The sequence below is a fragment of the Myotis myotis genome, unplaced genomic scaffold (genome assembly GCF_014108235.1).
Source record: "Myotis myotis isolate mMyoMyo1 unplaced genomic scaffold, mMyoMyo1.p scaffold_m19_p_4, whole genome shotgun sequence".
Lineage (NCBI taxonomy): Eukaryota > Metazoa > Chordata > Mammalia > Chiroptera > Vespertilionidae > Myotis > Myotis myotis.
Genome location: NW_023416346.1, coordinates 67,380,436 through 67,396,912, shown reverse-complemented (window position 1 = coordinate 67,396,912; position 16,477 = coordinate 67,380,436). Strand labels below are relative to the sequence as shown.

Sequence of the window (16,477 nt, the reverse complement as noted above, 5' to 3'; positions counted from 1 at the left end):
TCATTAGTCCGAGGCTTGAGCCTGGCCAGAACACCGTAACGCGCCCCACAAAGGTGTTACTATTACCATTAAGGAAGCTGAGTGAATGGTACATATAACGTTTCTGTACTATTTTTGCAACTTTCTGTGAGTCTAATTATCTTAAAATAAAAATTTTTAATTTTTTTTTAATGTTGATTCAGTATGTTTTTACCAAGTACTAAAGAAGGGCTAATTAACCTATTGGGCCAAAACCAAATTCACCAAACTCATATTTCAGGAACACTATTCAATGAGAAGAGTTGTTGGTAGTTGTGCTGCAGAAAGAGTTTTCTGAAGTGCATACATTTAGAGGGCACTACATACTGCCCTCTGGGAAATTTCCCTCTACATTGTTGTGGTTCTCAATCCTGTATGTGCAACAGAATCATCTGAATAAGAAATAAATGGCAGAAATCATTTTCAAATCAAAGAAATAGCCACAATCCCAAGGCACGCACTGGAAAGAGTATCTTCCAGTTACTATAAAATTTAAACCAAGGAAATGCAGGACTGAGTCAATGCTGTTTTCATAGGTCTCAGGCAGTGCACAAATGCCCTTAAATGTTCAAGCCCTGAACATATGACTTAGGCCCCATGGCAGACACTGAGTCAGCAAGAAATGGCCCTGTAGGGAAACAGCTCCAAACACAGAACAAAAGGGGAGCTAAAATAAAGGAGGAGTTATATTAGCATATAATCATTTTCTGAGATTATCCAGACTCTGATTCTATGTGAGGAGGCAGGCAAGCAACAAGTAATTCTATAGATACTAGCCAGTTAGTAAAGTAGAAATTAACCACAAGATCATTACAGAACACCTCTCACTCAAGGCATTTCCCTGAGTCATGTGGACCTACTGCTCATTCCAAAGCTGGCCATGGTGAAGTGAGGGGTGAAAAGAAGAGAACACCATCAATATGTTTAGAGAAATTGCCTCCAGCAGAAGCTACAGCAATTTGGAGAGAGGATGATATGAGACAAACCTGAATTGAAGCTTCTGTGATGCTCATGATCAGTTCCTTCCACCTCTTCACACATCACACTTAAGCAAAATTTGTCCCTATCTGAAAACAAGACAAAGCCTGAGCACAAAAAATCTAACAATAGGAAAATATGTAAATTGACCATACCTCCGTGCCCCACAGCCAATCAGGAGAAAATATTCAAATTAGCAGGACAAAAAATGCTGGCAGGCACAGAGCCAGCCTGAGTGGGTGGGAGGCTTGAGTAGCCCCCTGCAACGAAGGAAGCCAAGCTTCCCTCCTGCCTGGGCTGGCCATGGAAGGAGGGGCATGTGGGTGGCCGCCACGGAGCAGGCTGGAGTGAGCAGGGGGCTTGAGTCACCCCTGGTGATGGAGGAAACTTGGCTTCCTCTATAGCCAGGGGCAACCCAAGCTTGCCGCCCTCCCTGGCCTGCCACTGAAGGAGGTGCCTATGGGTGGCGGTCACCGACCTGAGTGCACAGGAGCCTTGGTTCGCCTGGCCAGCCTCCAAGGGAAGGGCCTGCAAATGGCCCTCAGCCCCTCACCCAGGCTGGCCACACCCCCATTGGGTGAGGGTCCCCTCTGGGGTGCATGGCCAGCCTGCAAACAGCCATCAGTCCCTCACCCAGGCTGGCCATGCCACCCCAGTGGGGACCCTCACCCCATGGGGGCGTGGCTGGCCTGCAAACTGCCTTAGCCCCTCATCCAGGCTGGCACTGCCCCCAGTGGGTACCCCCACCCCAATGGGGGTGTGGATGGCCTGAAAACCACCACAGGCCCCTCACCCAGGGCACCCTGTCCCCCAAGGAAACCCCCACTCTGATCCAGGACACCCTTCAGGGCAAATCAGCTGGCCCCCAAGCGTGCACCAGGCCTCTATCTATACCAGCCATGGGCAAACTACAGCCCATGGGCCGGATCCAGCCCGTTTGAAATGAATAAAACTAAAAAAAAACACCGTACCCTTTTATGTAATGATGTTTACTTTGAATTTACATTAGTTCACACAAACACTCCATCCATGCTTTTGTTCCGGCCCTCCGGTCCAGTTTAAGAACCCATTGTGGCCCTGGAGTCAAAAAGTTTGCCCACCCCTGATCTATACTAATAAAAGGGTAATATGCTAATTAGGCTAGGAGACCTTCCAGGAGACCTTCTGGACGTTCTTTTGGACAAAGCCATGGTGGTAGGGCCAAGGTAGAGGCGGTTAGGGGCCAAGAGGAGAGGGAAGTTGTGGGTGATCAGGCCGGTGGGGGCGCATTGGGAATGATCAGGCTGGCAGGGGGGGGAGTTGAGGGCAAGCAGGCCATCAGTGGGGGACAGTTAGGGGCAATCAGGCCAGTGTGGGGGGAAGTTGGGGGTGAGCAGGCCAGCAGGGGGACAGTTGGGGGCAAACAGGCTGGTGGGGAGGGCAGTTGGGGTCAAACAGGCCAGCAGGCAGAGTGGTTGGGGGCAATCAGACAGGCAGGCAGGTGAGTGGTTGGGGGCCAGCAGTCCTGGATTGTGAGGGGGATGTCTTACTGCCCACAAGGATCAGGCCTAAACCAGCAATTGGACATCCCTCCCTGAGGGGTCCCAGATTGGAGAGGGTGCAGGCTGGGCTGAGGGACACCGCCACCCCCGTGCATGAATTTTGTGCACAGGGCCATTAGTACTAGCTAATAAAGAATGAATATGCTAATTGGCCCTCATACCATCGCAAAGATGGAAGCGGCCACAGCCAATAAGGAGGGAATATGCTAATTGACTGCCATGCCCTCAAAGATGGCAGCACCCACAACCAGTAAGGAGGGAATATGTTAATTGACTACCCCCCCCTCAAAGATGGTGGTGTCCACAGCCAATAAGGAGGAAATACGCTAATTGACTGCCATGCCCTCAAAGATGGTGGCACCCATAGCCAATAAGGAAGAAATATGCTAATTGACTGACACACCTTCATAGATGGCAGCACCCACAGCCACAAGATGGTGGGGCCCAGTCCCCTCAGCCCTGCCAGGGCCTTGCCATGAGCCTGCCTCCAGAGTCCCCCAGTCCCCTCAGTCCCCCAGCTGCTCAGGGCTGGCCCAAGTCACAGGAAAGCCTCAGATGGCAGCTTCCCAGTTACCCAGGGCTGCCCAAGGCTCAGGTAACCAGGGCCAGCCGAGGCTTGCACTGCCAGGAGTGGCAGCAGCAGAGGTGTGATGGGGCATTGCCTTCCCCTGATCCCCGGGTTGCCTCCCGCCCCTGAGGGTTCTCAGACTGTTAGAGGGGGCAGGCCGGGCTGAAGGACCCCCCTCCAGTGCATGAATTTTCATGCACTGGGCCTCTAGTTTAAAAATAAGAAGCAAAACATTATAAGCAAAAAGGCAGCAAAAGGAAGATGAAATGGAGTAACAGGTTCCGAATTTTTGACAGCTGTGCTGTAAAAAGAGTTTTCTAAGGTGAGCTCAACCAAGAATATTTTTTCCATTAATTATTAGAGAGAGTGGAAGGGAGGAAGGGAGGGAGAGTGGGAGGCAGAGAGAAAAACATCAATGTGAGAGAGACAGATAGATTGATCCTTTGATTGATTGGTTGCCTCCCTCATGCACCCTAACCAGGCAGGGGATCAAACCTGCAACCCAGGTACATGCCCTTGATAAGAATTGAACCTTGACTCTTAGGTGCATGGGCCAATGCTCTAACCACTGAGCACACATCAGGGCCTGCATATTTTTTAAAACCCTATTTTAACAGATGAATTTTAAGAATCTACTGAAGGATATATTAAAAAAAAAAGACTTGATAGCATGGAAAAACATCTTGTCTTTGGATAAGAAGGCTGAATAATATGAAATTTCTGATTCTCTGTAAATGAATCTATAAATTCAAACAAACCTCAATAGGGAGAGAGCCTAAAAACAGGGATTCCACAGCTCATTTGTAAAAATAAATAGGTGAAAATAACCAAAACCCACTAAATCAAGTTTTATAAGGAACTATTTATATCAGATAGGTAAATGTATATGAGGAATTTATGTTTTAAAAATGTATATTGACACAAGAATAACACTTCTGAACTAAACACCAGAAATAGGCCAAACACATAGGGAATGTCTCCTATATAATAAAAGCCTAATATGCAAATTGTCCCCTTGGGAGTTCGACCCTGCTATGACTTGCGCTGACCACATGGCTGGCGTCAGTGACCTGGCACTGGCAGCTGAAGGCAGTGGAGGCAATGCCGGCCCCAATGGGCCCTGATAAGAGCAGGACCACGGCGGGATGGTGGAGCAGGTGAGCAGGTGGCACCAGGCCAAGGAAGGTGCGAGTGGAGATCCGATCACCTGGCAGATGTCGAGCAGAGGTGGCAGCAGGGGGCAGGGCTACCACCTGGTTCCCAGGCACTGAGGGAGCAGGGTGAGGGTGGGGGGTGGGGGGTACTGTGCCGGCCCTGAACAATCACCCTGCAGATGGCGACCAGTAGCTGGGATGGGGAACTGGGGGTGATGGCAGAGACCAACCTCTGAGACCTCTAGCCTGCTACCTGTGGGTGGCAGTGACAAGGACGGATGTGCAGTGACAATGTGGGGTGTCCATAGAGCTCGTTCTCACTCCCCCTGCTACCCTCCCCTGGGACACCAGGGCCCATGTGCTGAGAAAGCCCCCATGCTCAGGTGCCTGGCACTCACAAGGAGCCCGCCCCGCACCTGTGCAGCCTCTTGTGGGTGAGCCAGTTGGGCTCCCTGTGGGTTCAAGCAGGAGCTGGTCTACGAGGCCAGCTGGGAGAGAATGCACTGTTCACCGGCTTCAGTGCAGCACCACTGGGCAGCCCAGAGGCCCACACTGTGCCCTGGCCCATGGCGTCCGGCCACGCTCACCCCATCTCCAGGTGGAGACTTGGGCGCTGTGACTCAGACGGGGGTGCATGGGGGCCCAGTGCCCAGGTGCTGCCCCCAGGTCCCAGAGGTCATCTGGGACCTGTCCTTCCATGCCAGAGGCGCACGCTTAGATCACCAGCCAGGCCTAGGGATCGCACCTGTGCACAAATTTCGTGCAGTGGGCCTCGAGTCATATAATATAATAAAGGCAGAAACTAATTACATTGGATCTGCAATAATTCCATTAATGGCATTGAAACAACTGTTTAGTTGTATTGAGAGAAAAAAAGTGGTATAGCTACCTCAGTCTTCACTCTAAAATGATCTCAGAAAGATTAAAGCTTCAAATGAACCCATAACAGCACTGTAAGAAAATATTAGCAATTTAAAAAATATCGCTGTGGAAAGGTCTTTCTAAGCCAAATACCCAAAATCCACAAGGAAAAATAAATAAATGTAACTACTGCACATTAACATTAAAACTCTTCTGCAGGGAAAGATAAAAAAAATCAAATAGGGAAATGTTTCAACATATGCAGCAACATGTGTCCTTAATTCAAGATAGTGCTTAGAGTTACTAATCCATTAAAAAAAAAAGATGCTTCTAATTGCCCATCATACAAAAAACTGATGCAATAAATTATGGTATATCCATTTTTAATATATGTTTTAAAGAATGTTTACATAAACTAATATAGAAAGTGTTGCAAGGGGATAGTAGTTATCATGTTACTAAAGATAGATATAGATATTTATTTTCCATGTACAACATGGTTACCTTTGACCTTAGCATTATTTCATTTTTATACTTTTCAGTATATTTTCCAAATATTCTATAATAAACATATTTTATAATCAGAAGATGTAATAAAATAATAATAAAATGACAACTTTTCAGCGAAGCATAGTGCGAAGAAAATATACTTAATCACCTTAATTTGTATAAAGCATGAGTAAAGATGAGAAAAACACTCTTATTAGCATCACAGTGGAAAATAACAGCTTCATTATGTTTATCCTTTTCTTTTTAAGTCCGGGCCATGCAAAATTCAAAAACATAATGTAGGAAACTTGATATTAATGTGTACTTGAAAAGTCTTAACTCTATGCTACTTTATTCAAGTGATACAATTTTGTAATGTGCCGGAGCATAACTAAACCACACCTGGTGCAAGGTTGACTTAAACCCTTCCTACTTCTGAGCTGGAGGCCAATCCACTTGGATAGGCTCTTCAAGTATGCTCCCCCCTAAGTATCTATTAACTTCAGTGAAGAGCTCTGATCATTTCCCCAGTTACTCTGTAAAAGCTATATGACAAAAAGGCATCATATGGACTAAACTGCATAACAATCGACAAAGATGCTTTAGAGAATTTGCTGTGTTCTGCATCTCTTGAAGAAAAGTATACTTCAAATTCCATATGCTTGATACTTCAATTCTTTTATTGCTGAAATTTAAAAACATATTAGTACACTACCAAAAATACAAAACATAAAATTTGATGTACTGGTAATGCATAAGTGTGTTGAAGTTATTACACTGCAGATTGTCCTAATACATGGGCCAGTGGGTACAAACACTTCATCGAGTGACAGTTTATACTTTTTTTCCAGGAACCTTCAGTTCCTTTTCAAGCCAGGCTTCTCTCTTATCACATGGTCCCTGAGGCCTTTTGAGGGCAAGGCAACAGCATGCTAGGCCCTCACAGAAATGGGAATTTGCATCATTTGACTATTTGTGTTGTCACTTAGCTTGACACTTGCGGCCATTACCCCTTGCTGCTTAGGAAAGCCCCTCCTTATCTAATTCTGCCACCTTGAAGGAAAAGAGCGAACTTTTGTCCTGGATGCCTGGATGGGAAAGAACTCACAGAGGAAGTGGCCACCACCTCAGCAGAGGAGGAAGAGATGATGACCTTCTCTGTAGGGTTGGGGGCCTTAGAGGGATCAGCTGGCCACAGCCTTGGATCACAGCTAATAAAAATAGAGCACCAGAATAGTGAGGAAAAAGACTCCTTATAAGCTATTCTCATGCCCTGGCCCCTGCCATTGAGCCGTGTTACCAGTCAGCTCCTCCTTCTGACATCATTCATTGGCTGAGCAAGTGTGATGGTCAAACTGCAGCCCAACGACTGTGCAAGCCCAACGAGTTTCCAGGGCTCTATCCATGCACGCCCACTAGCCAGGGAGGTCATAGCCCCTAACAGACAGCTTGCATTTCCAGAATCCTAGCTTTACTGATGAAAATGTCCTTAGCACCTGCTGCCAGTCCCCCAGGCTTAACCTGAAAAAGTAAAAATATCAATAATCTGTCTTTCCAAGTATCCTCTTACACCCACCCAACTTGAATTCACCTTTTGATTTGAGCTATGAACTTGTGATAAAACCCAATCAAGAGACGGGCTGTGAGAAAAATACACCAATCTACCTACAGGGCATATCTTACTGTAGTGTGCTTTTGAATGAATTTTATTTTCTGCATTTCTGCTTCTATTGTGCAAATATTGATAATGACACTCAGTCTTTTAAGATTGGAAAATACAGCCCTAGCCAGTTTGGCTCAGTGGACAGAGCATCCATCAACCCACTGACTGAAGAGTCCTGGGTTCAATTCTGGTCAAGACCTTGGTTGCAGGCTCCAATCTACTCAGGGCTCCTGTGGGAGGCAACCAATCAATGTGTCTCTCACATTGATGTTTCTGTCTCTCTCTCTCTCCCTCTCCCCCTCCCACTCACTCTAAAAATCAATGGAAAAATGTCCTCAGGTGATTTTTTCCAGCATATATCTGAATTGGGGACCTCTGTAGCAGTGAGTCAAGTACACCATATTTATTATAGTCTTCGTTTGGGCCCTGGCATATAAGTAAATCTGCTGCCATTCCCATTTTTTGATGCACGCAAAAATCTCAGAAATAAAACAAAGGTGCTCTCAACATTGCGATGTTATGGCTAAAAGCAATCAGCTGCTTCCTGATTTTGTATAAATCCTAACAACCTAAAAATCCAAACATTTGTAATTGGTTATGGGTTTTAAGATCTTTACATTTATAGATATGGTGTGTGTGTGTGTGGGGGGGGCACAATTGTTAAGCAGTGATAAAAGCAAAATACTAAACTACATATGGTGTGATTTGGGAAAATCTATTATGTAATTTCATTGCCTAGAGACCCAGGAATTCCCAAATCCTGTCTTTCTCCTACCACATCTCTTTCCTGTAAGGTCTTGAAGGAAAATAAATACCTGTGGAAAATGAAATGGCAAATGTGAAATAAAATAGCACTTTAGTGTTTATTGTGATTGTGCCTTTGTGCCCAGAGCAAAACCTCTGATAAATTGAGTTTATGGGCCCTCCTCCTCATACCAATTTCAAATCAAAATCTTAAAATCGAATTACCTTGTAAGCAACTGTACCATGTAGAAGGCTTGAGAGGATGATCTTACCTATAAAAAAAAATAAGCCCACCTTGGGAGTGTGACCTCCTCTCCAGTCAAGGTGGAGCATGGCCTGGGTCATTTTCCCATCCTGCTCTTGGAAGTGAAAGCAACAGCTTATATAGAAGTCCTTTCTGAGTGAGGTACTCCTGCCCTCTGCCCTCCCTCTCCCCTTCTTCCTACCCCACCTTCTCCCATCCTTTCCATTCTTCACCCTCCTTGTCCATTCCTCCCCTTTCCCCATTCTCCTCTCAACCCCTCTCCCCCCACCTCTCTACCTTCCTCCCCCATTCTCCTTTCCCTTCCTCCTCCTTCCCACCCTCTTCCCTTTATACTTTCCTCCCATTCCCTTACTCTTCCCTCCTCCTCACTCCACTTACCTCATTCTCCCCTCTCCCTCTCCACTTTCTCTTATCCCACCTTCCTCCATTTTCCCTCCCCCTCCCATCTCCCCTTGTTTTCTTTCTCCCTGGTCTTGTTTCCTCCCCAGTCCCATTTCTCTGCCTGTCCCCCTCCCACTCACTCTAAAAATCAGTGGAATTTCCAGGGAAATGTAGAACAATGTTATAATAGTTATATTTTAAAAATCCATTTTAAAAAAATCCATTTTCCTCAGTATTTCTACTTTTTCTATAATAAGCACTACTTTTTATAATCAGGAAATAATGTTAGATTTTTATAGCATGATACACTTTATTTGACATTTATTTATTTTAGGTTGCAATAGAAGTACATGAAAATATCAAGTGATGTAAAGTGATCATTTTCAGTGAAAGGCAAAGTAGAACATATTACAAATGTTGTTAGTAACTTTACAATTACACAGCATAAAATGAAGAAACTTTTTAAAATACTGTGTCATATTAATACCTCAGTGGTAAGCAATTACTTCATTATGATTAAATTTATAGAACACTCACATAAATAAAATCATAGTCATATGTATAGTCTGTATGGACATTCTTAAATGTATGCTAATTTTTGCAAGCAAATTTCACAATGCACTGTTCTAGTTAATATAAGTACTGTATTTCTATAGCAAAATAATGAAGGCACAGCTAGTGCAAGCAGATTTAAATCCTTAGACTTCTGGGCTGGAAAAAATAACAACACCTGGTACTTCAGGAACATTGTTTTGTTCAAGCAAATATTTGTCTCAGTTAATTCTGACAGTTTTCACAGATACAGTCTAGTAGGAACATGACAAAAGGACTTCACAAAAATAAAAACTCTGTAGCACCAAATTGACATGCTTTAAATAACTGACAGCAGTTTACAGGTTTTGGAGAATATCACACAGCAACAGGCTATATAGAATAAAGTGATACTTAGACATTGTAAGATACTTTTTTAGACTACTAAGAAAATACAAAAACACAAGACTGTAAAGAACACTAGTAATGAGGTGATAGAGCAGGTTTCACTTCTTCTTGAACTTTTGAGATCTTGAAAATTCTTTCAGGCAGCCTCTTTATTTTCTGTATTTCCTGTTTCCATAATCTTTACCATTGTAATAGGCACGCTTGACTTCTCCTGTAAAGTAATAGATTGATTTCAGAATGACATTATCATGTAAAATTTGACCAATTTCAAAGTCTTCATCAAGGATAGCATCTTGTCGTGGCTCCAGCTTTCCAATCTTAGGAATCTCAGGAGGGCTGAAGAAATTGAAGAATGATGAGTTAGGAACCACTCTTGGCTTGAATTCAATTTCTCCAGTGGCAGTTGTGCGACTGTAGGTGGTTGTCAAGGTAACATCCTTTCCTCTTCTCCAATCTATCTTACAGCCTTTGCAATCATAGATTTCCCATCCCCAAGTGAAAAAGGGATCATTGTAATCTGGCTTTGACTTTATGATATATGTCTTGGTCAGCACCTCATTTCTGAAGTATGGATTGGGCAGAAAATAAAAATTAATTGTGTAACTTATAGGCTGGCCACGTTTTGAGAACTTCAGGCTGATATCTGACAAGAACTTCAGTATGGGCTCATCATACTTCTGAATCAAGGGCCCGAGCTTGTCAACATTCTTTAAAACAGTCAGCCAATAGTTGGGGATGCCTTTAGGTTCTTCTTTCTTAGGCTTTCCCTTACGAGCTCGTTTCAGATTCACTCTTTCTTTAGGCCTGACCTCATGAACTCTTTTAGGAGCCTCTTTTACTGCAGCCCTTTCCTTAGCCTCTGCTGCTTTAGGCTGTTCTTTTTCTTCTGCGTTTGCCTGGGGGACTTCTTTAGGCTCTTCATTTACTTCAGTCTTTGCCTCCAGAAGATCTTTCGATTGGGCTTTTTCTTCAGCCTTTGTCTCAGGAATTTCTTTAGGAACCTCCGTTTCTTCAGCCTTTACCTCGGTTTTTTCTTTAGGATCCTCTTCTTCCTCACCCTCTAAGGCAGGCATTTCACTAGGGCTGTCGTCCTGCACCTCTTCATCACTGCTGAACACCTCATCATCTGAATTCCATTCACATTCTTCTATTGTGGGCTCATATTCTGCATTTATGATTTGAGATCGCCGATCATATAGAGGCTTATTGAGATCGGCATATTTTCTTTCAAGACCATGAATTGCCTTTAAGAATAGGGCGTCTACCTTGTCACATTCATCTTGAATGTTTCTGAGCGCCTGCACACGATTTCGAACCGCCTGTGGCAGCCGATCCACAAAACTGTTACCCGACGGAGCCCACCGCGCCCTTCTAGAAGGCTCAGGTACCCTCCTCTTTCCATAGAAGCGGCTGAGACTACTGCTGCCGCTGGTGCTGCTGCTGGTGGTGGTGGTGGTGCTACTGCTGCTGCTGCTGCTGCTGCTGCTGCTGCTGCTGCTGCTGCTGCTACTGCTGCTACTGCTGCTGCTGCTACCAGTGCTGCCGCTAGAGCTACTGCTGTCAGATTCTTCCCCGGAATCACTGGACAAGCTAGCCTTCACCTCTTCAGCGACCCCCTGGGCGGCAGGTTCCGAGACCATGTTAAGATCCGCTTCTGCCATTTTGCAAGCCTGCAACCCTCTTAAGGTGACAACTACCGCTGAAACCGCGCGCCCAGAGAAGGGCAGAAAATGACTCACGGATGCTTGGCCGGCGGAGGCTCCGGATGAGGAGGCGGTGCAGCAACTACAGCAGCCGGCGCAGGGCTGGCGGGCTGGACAGCGGCGAGAGATGGCGTGAAGGCAGCGAGCAGTGGCCGCAGACCTGTGCGAGAGCAGCGGTGACAACGCTCTCCCGGCTGCCGCAGCGGCGGACAGAGGCGTGAGGCAGCTGGATGGTGCAGTGTGAGACCCCGAGATCTCTCCAATGTTTTGATCGCAATCCCCCTCCCCTTTCAGTTCTACCTCCCGTTAATTTAGTTCCCAGTGTTCCTTTAGCTGGCACCTCATTTGCTGGGCATGCTTGATTGACAATAGCTAAGCCCAATGAATGACCAAACACTATTCCCCCCCTCCAGGCTCCGCCCACCTTCCCAGACGCTCCTCGGTAGCTGAGGCACACACCCCTGGAAGACGTTTTTCCCCTCAAAATTCTATCTTTATAGTTTTATAATTTAAAAAGAAAAGCTTAGATAAGTGGTAAAAATACTAGCCATTGTTTCTAACAAGGGAAGAGGAGTGTCCTCCCGTCTGCTCATCCAGAACTCCTGTCTGGCCTCTCACAAAAACCTGTTTTTAAACAATTGGATGAAAATACTCCAAATGGCATCATTGGGCAGTGTGATTATGTATGCTTTTTAAAATCTCTTTATCGAAATATTCTATGAGCATGTATTTTTACACTGAAAATAAAGGGGCAGTCGTTTATTGGCAAAGGAGGGAGGGGCTAGAAAGCAGGCATATTGCATTCCACGTAGCAGTTTTAATAAGTGCTGTCTGTGATGTCTGGCAAGCCTGGTTTATATCCATCTACAAGGTTTGCGAACCCATGTTGCCGTGAGTCAGTTACACCATTTTTACTATATTTTTCTTTTTAAGCTGGCATATAATATACCCAACCTTGCTGATGACTTGCCTCGTAGCCTTTCTCAATGCTTACAACAGCCTTGTAGATAAAATAAAAGAGTATTCATTGTTAGGTAGTATTATTTAAAGGCAGACTGTTTGCTCTATACTTTTTTTGCAGCAGTTTTTAATTCCAGGAACAGCAGGATGGGAGGGGGGATTTGTGCTAGTGAAAGCGCATCCTCGATCAGGCTATACTTTACAATGTCTTCTGCCACCAATTTCCTTCTAACATTGTGAATGCTAGCCAAACTGTAGTATGATTTACAAATTCATTAATATGTGAATAAACTTTTGCAAAATGAACTTTAAAAACAGGTATGTGTTATTTTTATTTACAGGATTCTTTTCTGCTACAGAACAACTCCCTTGGTACAACCCAAAAGACCAGTGTTTACTTTTCATTGAAAGGTAAGGAACATATTTTAGCCCATTTTTATGAATGACAAAAATTACCTATCTGTATATGAGTAAAATTTCACAGGATGTCATCTTTTAAAGACTTAATTGGAAGATATTTTGATATTTCTAGGGAAGCAGAAAAGTCCACAGAGGTGATTTGATCTACTGATGTAGAAAATAACCTAATTACTCACATTCACTATCTAAACCTGCTCACGAATACAAGTAGTAAATCAAAAAATAAAATGTGTTGAATTAGATTAACCTTTGTGTTATTTTTTATTATAAGATTTGTGCTTTGTCATTTAGTCATCATAAGTTAGGGAATACTTTTATTTTCTATTTTGTAAGTGATTTTTATTGCTTATTTCTGATTGTCAAAGTATAGAAGCATTTAAAAATATATAATATAGAAAATTTCAATGAGTAAAAATGCAGTCTTAGCAACCAAATGATAAACATTGTTAGCATTTTGATGCATTTCCTTCCAGAAATATCTTTGTACAAATACACACCAGCCTATTTAGATATGCTGTTTTATCTATGTGACATCACATTAAATTTTGCAATCAGCGCATTTATCAATTAATATCAACTATATATTCATGGTAAATGATCAACATCTTATTTTAAAATAGATTCATATTCCATGAAAACATTTACCTCAATTTATTTGACCAGAGTCCTGTTGTAAGGCAGATACTTCCCACACCACCTCTCCACTAACATACATATTTTTTCCTGTTATTAAAAATATTTAATTCTGCATACTTACTACACAGGCTTGTAACAGTCATAGGATGAATTCCTAGAGATAGGAGTGCTAGAATAAATTGTACACTCATTTTTTCTTTGATACATATTGCCAAACTTTTCTACAGAAAAGTTATCTCAACTTACAGTCACAGCAAGAATGCATATGAGCTAATTTATTTAGTCATTCAGCTAATATATTTTTGTGGCTACCATCTGCCAGGCGCATGTGGTAGAAGATGGTGATATAATGGTGAATAAAATTTACTATGTGTATCCTTTCATTTCATACTTTTACTCAAAACATATACTATGGAAATCAGTGGGATTATGCCACAAATATTGTTCTATAACTTATTCTTATTTAAATGATGAATATCTATTTTAATGACTGCTCTTATATTTTATAGTACTTTAATGGTTTAAAATACATGTTAAATTTTGTAACATCAGGAATAAGTATTTTGTAATAAGTACTGAGTTACATATACATATGTGTGTGTGTGTATATGTGTGTGTGTATGTGTGTGTGTGTATTAGCCAGCATATATATATTATAATTTTCTTAGTGCCATTTATTTTATAATCATATTGTCATACACTTATTTGAAAAATATCACTTTTATCATATTAACTGAATTGCTTGGTTTTGTTTCTGAATTTTCTTATCTGTTGGCCATAATGTTTTTGCAAACAATTATTGAGGCATTTTTTACTAACTTTATATTTTGTCAAAATTATATACATTGGAAAAAGTCAGATAGTACATTGAAAGTCACATAAGAAATTAAAAGATACTCAAAACAGCCCTGGCCGGTGTGGCACAGTTGGTTGGAGCTTCCCGTGCACCGAAGTGTTGCCAATTCAATTCCTGTCAGGGCATATGCATAGGTTGTGTATTCGATGTTTGTCTCATACCTCTCTCTCTCTCTCTCTCTCTCTCTCTCTCTCTCTCTCTCCCCCCCACACCCCTCTCTCTAAAATCAGTATAACATATCTTGGGATGAGGGTTAAAATAAAGTAATTCAAAAGACACAGAGAGGAGACCATTATTCACATTTTTAATGAATATCTCCAAATTAACTTTTTATTATTATGTATTTGTATTTCCTAGATTCGTGATAAGATTAAATGTCTTTCTATATGTTTATTGCTTATTTGAGCATTGCTTTTTCATATCCATTGCTTGTTTATCACTGAAATAATAAAGAAATTAATTGATGGTGAAATCCTATAGGTAAAATAATTTTGGCCTTGATTTCAGGCAATTGTGACTCTTAGAAAATACCCTTTTCTAACTTAATATTTGACAAAGATGGCCCAATTACAGCTTTCATTTTAAAATCTACTCGGAGAGTTGTTTAGATGCTTTTCAAGAATTAGTACTTAATCACTTAAACTGATACAGAAAAGTTTGGAGTGGAACAGAAAATAAAAAGAGACAAAAACTTGTGAAAACCTCATACAAAGATAATACATTAATAAACTATTCAAATTTTCAGTTTGGAAGTATTTTTTTTCATAAACCATAGAATATAGCTTACTTCTAACCACAACAGTCTATTTTTTTTTAAAAAATTACATTCAATATTATTTTGTATTAGTTTCAGGTGTATAGCATAGTGGTTAGGCGACAATAATATACTTTATAAAGTGTACCCCCCTATATTTCCAGTACCCACCTGACACCGTACATAGTTATATCAATACTAGAGGCCCGGTGCACAAAAATTTGTGCACTCGGGGGGGTCCCTCAGCCCGGCCTGTGCCCTCTTGCAGTCTGGAACCCCTCAGGGGATGACCACCTGCTGGCTTAGGCCCACTCCCCGCAGGATTGGGCCTAAGCTGGCATCCAGACATCCCTCTGGCAGCCTGGCAGCCCTCGGGGGATGTCCACTTGCCAGCGGGGAGCAGGCCTAAGCTGCAGTCAGGCATCCTTAGCGCTGCTGAGGCAGGAGAGGCTCCCACCACCACCGCTGTACTGGCAACTGGCAGCCTGGCTTGTGGCTGAGCAGAGCTCCCCCCGTGGGAGCACACTGACCACCAAGGGGCAGCTCCTGCATTGAGCGTCTGCCCCCTGGTGGTCAGTGTTTGTCATAGTGACCAGTCATTCCCAGTGGTTCTGCTGTTAGAATCGATTTGCATATTACCCTTTTACTATATAGGATTATTGGCTACTAGAGGCTTGATGCACTAAAGTCATGCAAGGGGCTCAGCCCCCGCTGCAGCAGCTGCCTCGGCCCCTGCCGTCAGAGTGGCCACCTCTGCCTTGGTCCCCACCACCACAGCTTCATCTGGAAGGTCGTCTAGGAGGACCTCCGGAAGAACGTCTAGTCTATTTAGCATATTACACTTTTATTATTATAGATATTTTCGATGCTGTACTTTACATCTCTATGACTATTTGTAACTACCAATTTGTACTTCTCAATTCCTTGACCTTTTTCACTCAGTCTCCCGACCCCCCTCCCTTCCGGTAACCATCAGTCTGTTTCCTGTATCTATGAGTCTGTTTCTATTTTGTTTGTGCCAAAAACATTAATCTGAAAGAATATACAGGGTTGGGCAAAGTAGGTGTACATCTGTGAGTACATGAAACACAGTTTGTTATTGTATTATTGATTTCTTAATTATTGTATTATTTATCTGTCTTATTAATGTTATTATTTTGTATCCTTACTTATGATTTATTTTTTTTAAGTGATGATGGCTGATAAGTTAACCTACGTTTGCCCACCCCTGTTTGCACCCCTGTGTTCATTGCAGCGTCATGTACAATAGGCAAGCTATGGAAGCAACCCAAGTGCCCATCAATAGACGAGTGAATAAAAGCTGTGGGACATACATACAATGGAATATTACTCAGCCACAATATTCTACTTTTAATGTATATGCACTGCTTTAAGAATCTAGTAACATTTATTTTGTAGCTTTTTTCAGTTTATTAGTTAATTTTATAATGGCAGGTACCTAAAGGAAAATATGTATTTTCTTCATATAATGAATTTATGCATACTACCATATATTTTCTACCATGAATATTTTATAAGAATTAGTT

At 42.7% G+C, this 16,477-nt stretch overlaps 1 protein-coding gene across 1 annotated transcript; it reads right to left on the bottom strand.

Moving 5' to 3' along the window:
- Positions 1-8,966: 8,966 nt before the first annotated feature.
- Positions 8,967-11,612, bottom strand: NAP1L3 (nucleosome assembly protein 1 like 3). Its single transcript, XM_036306216.1, has one exon. The coding sequence runs from the start codon at positions 11,260-11,262 to the stop codon at positions 9,751-9,753; it is 1,512 nt and encodes a 503-aa protein (XP_036162109.1). The 5' UTR covers positions 11,263-11,612; the 3' UTR covers positions 8,967-9,750.
- Positions 11,613-16,477: the final 4,865 nt, after the last annotated feature.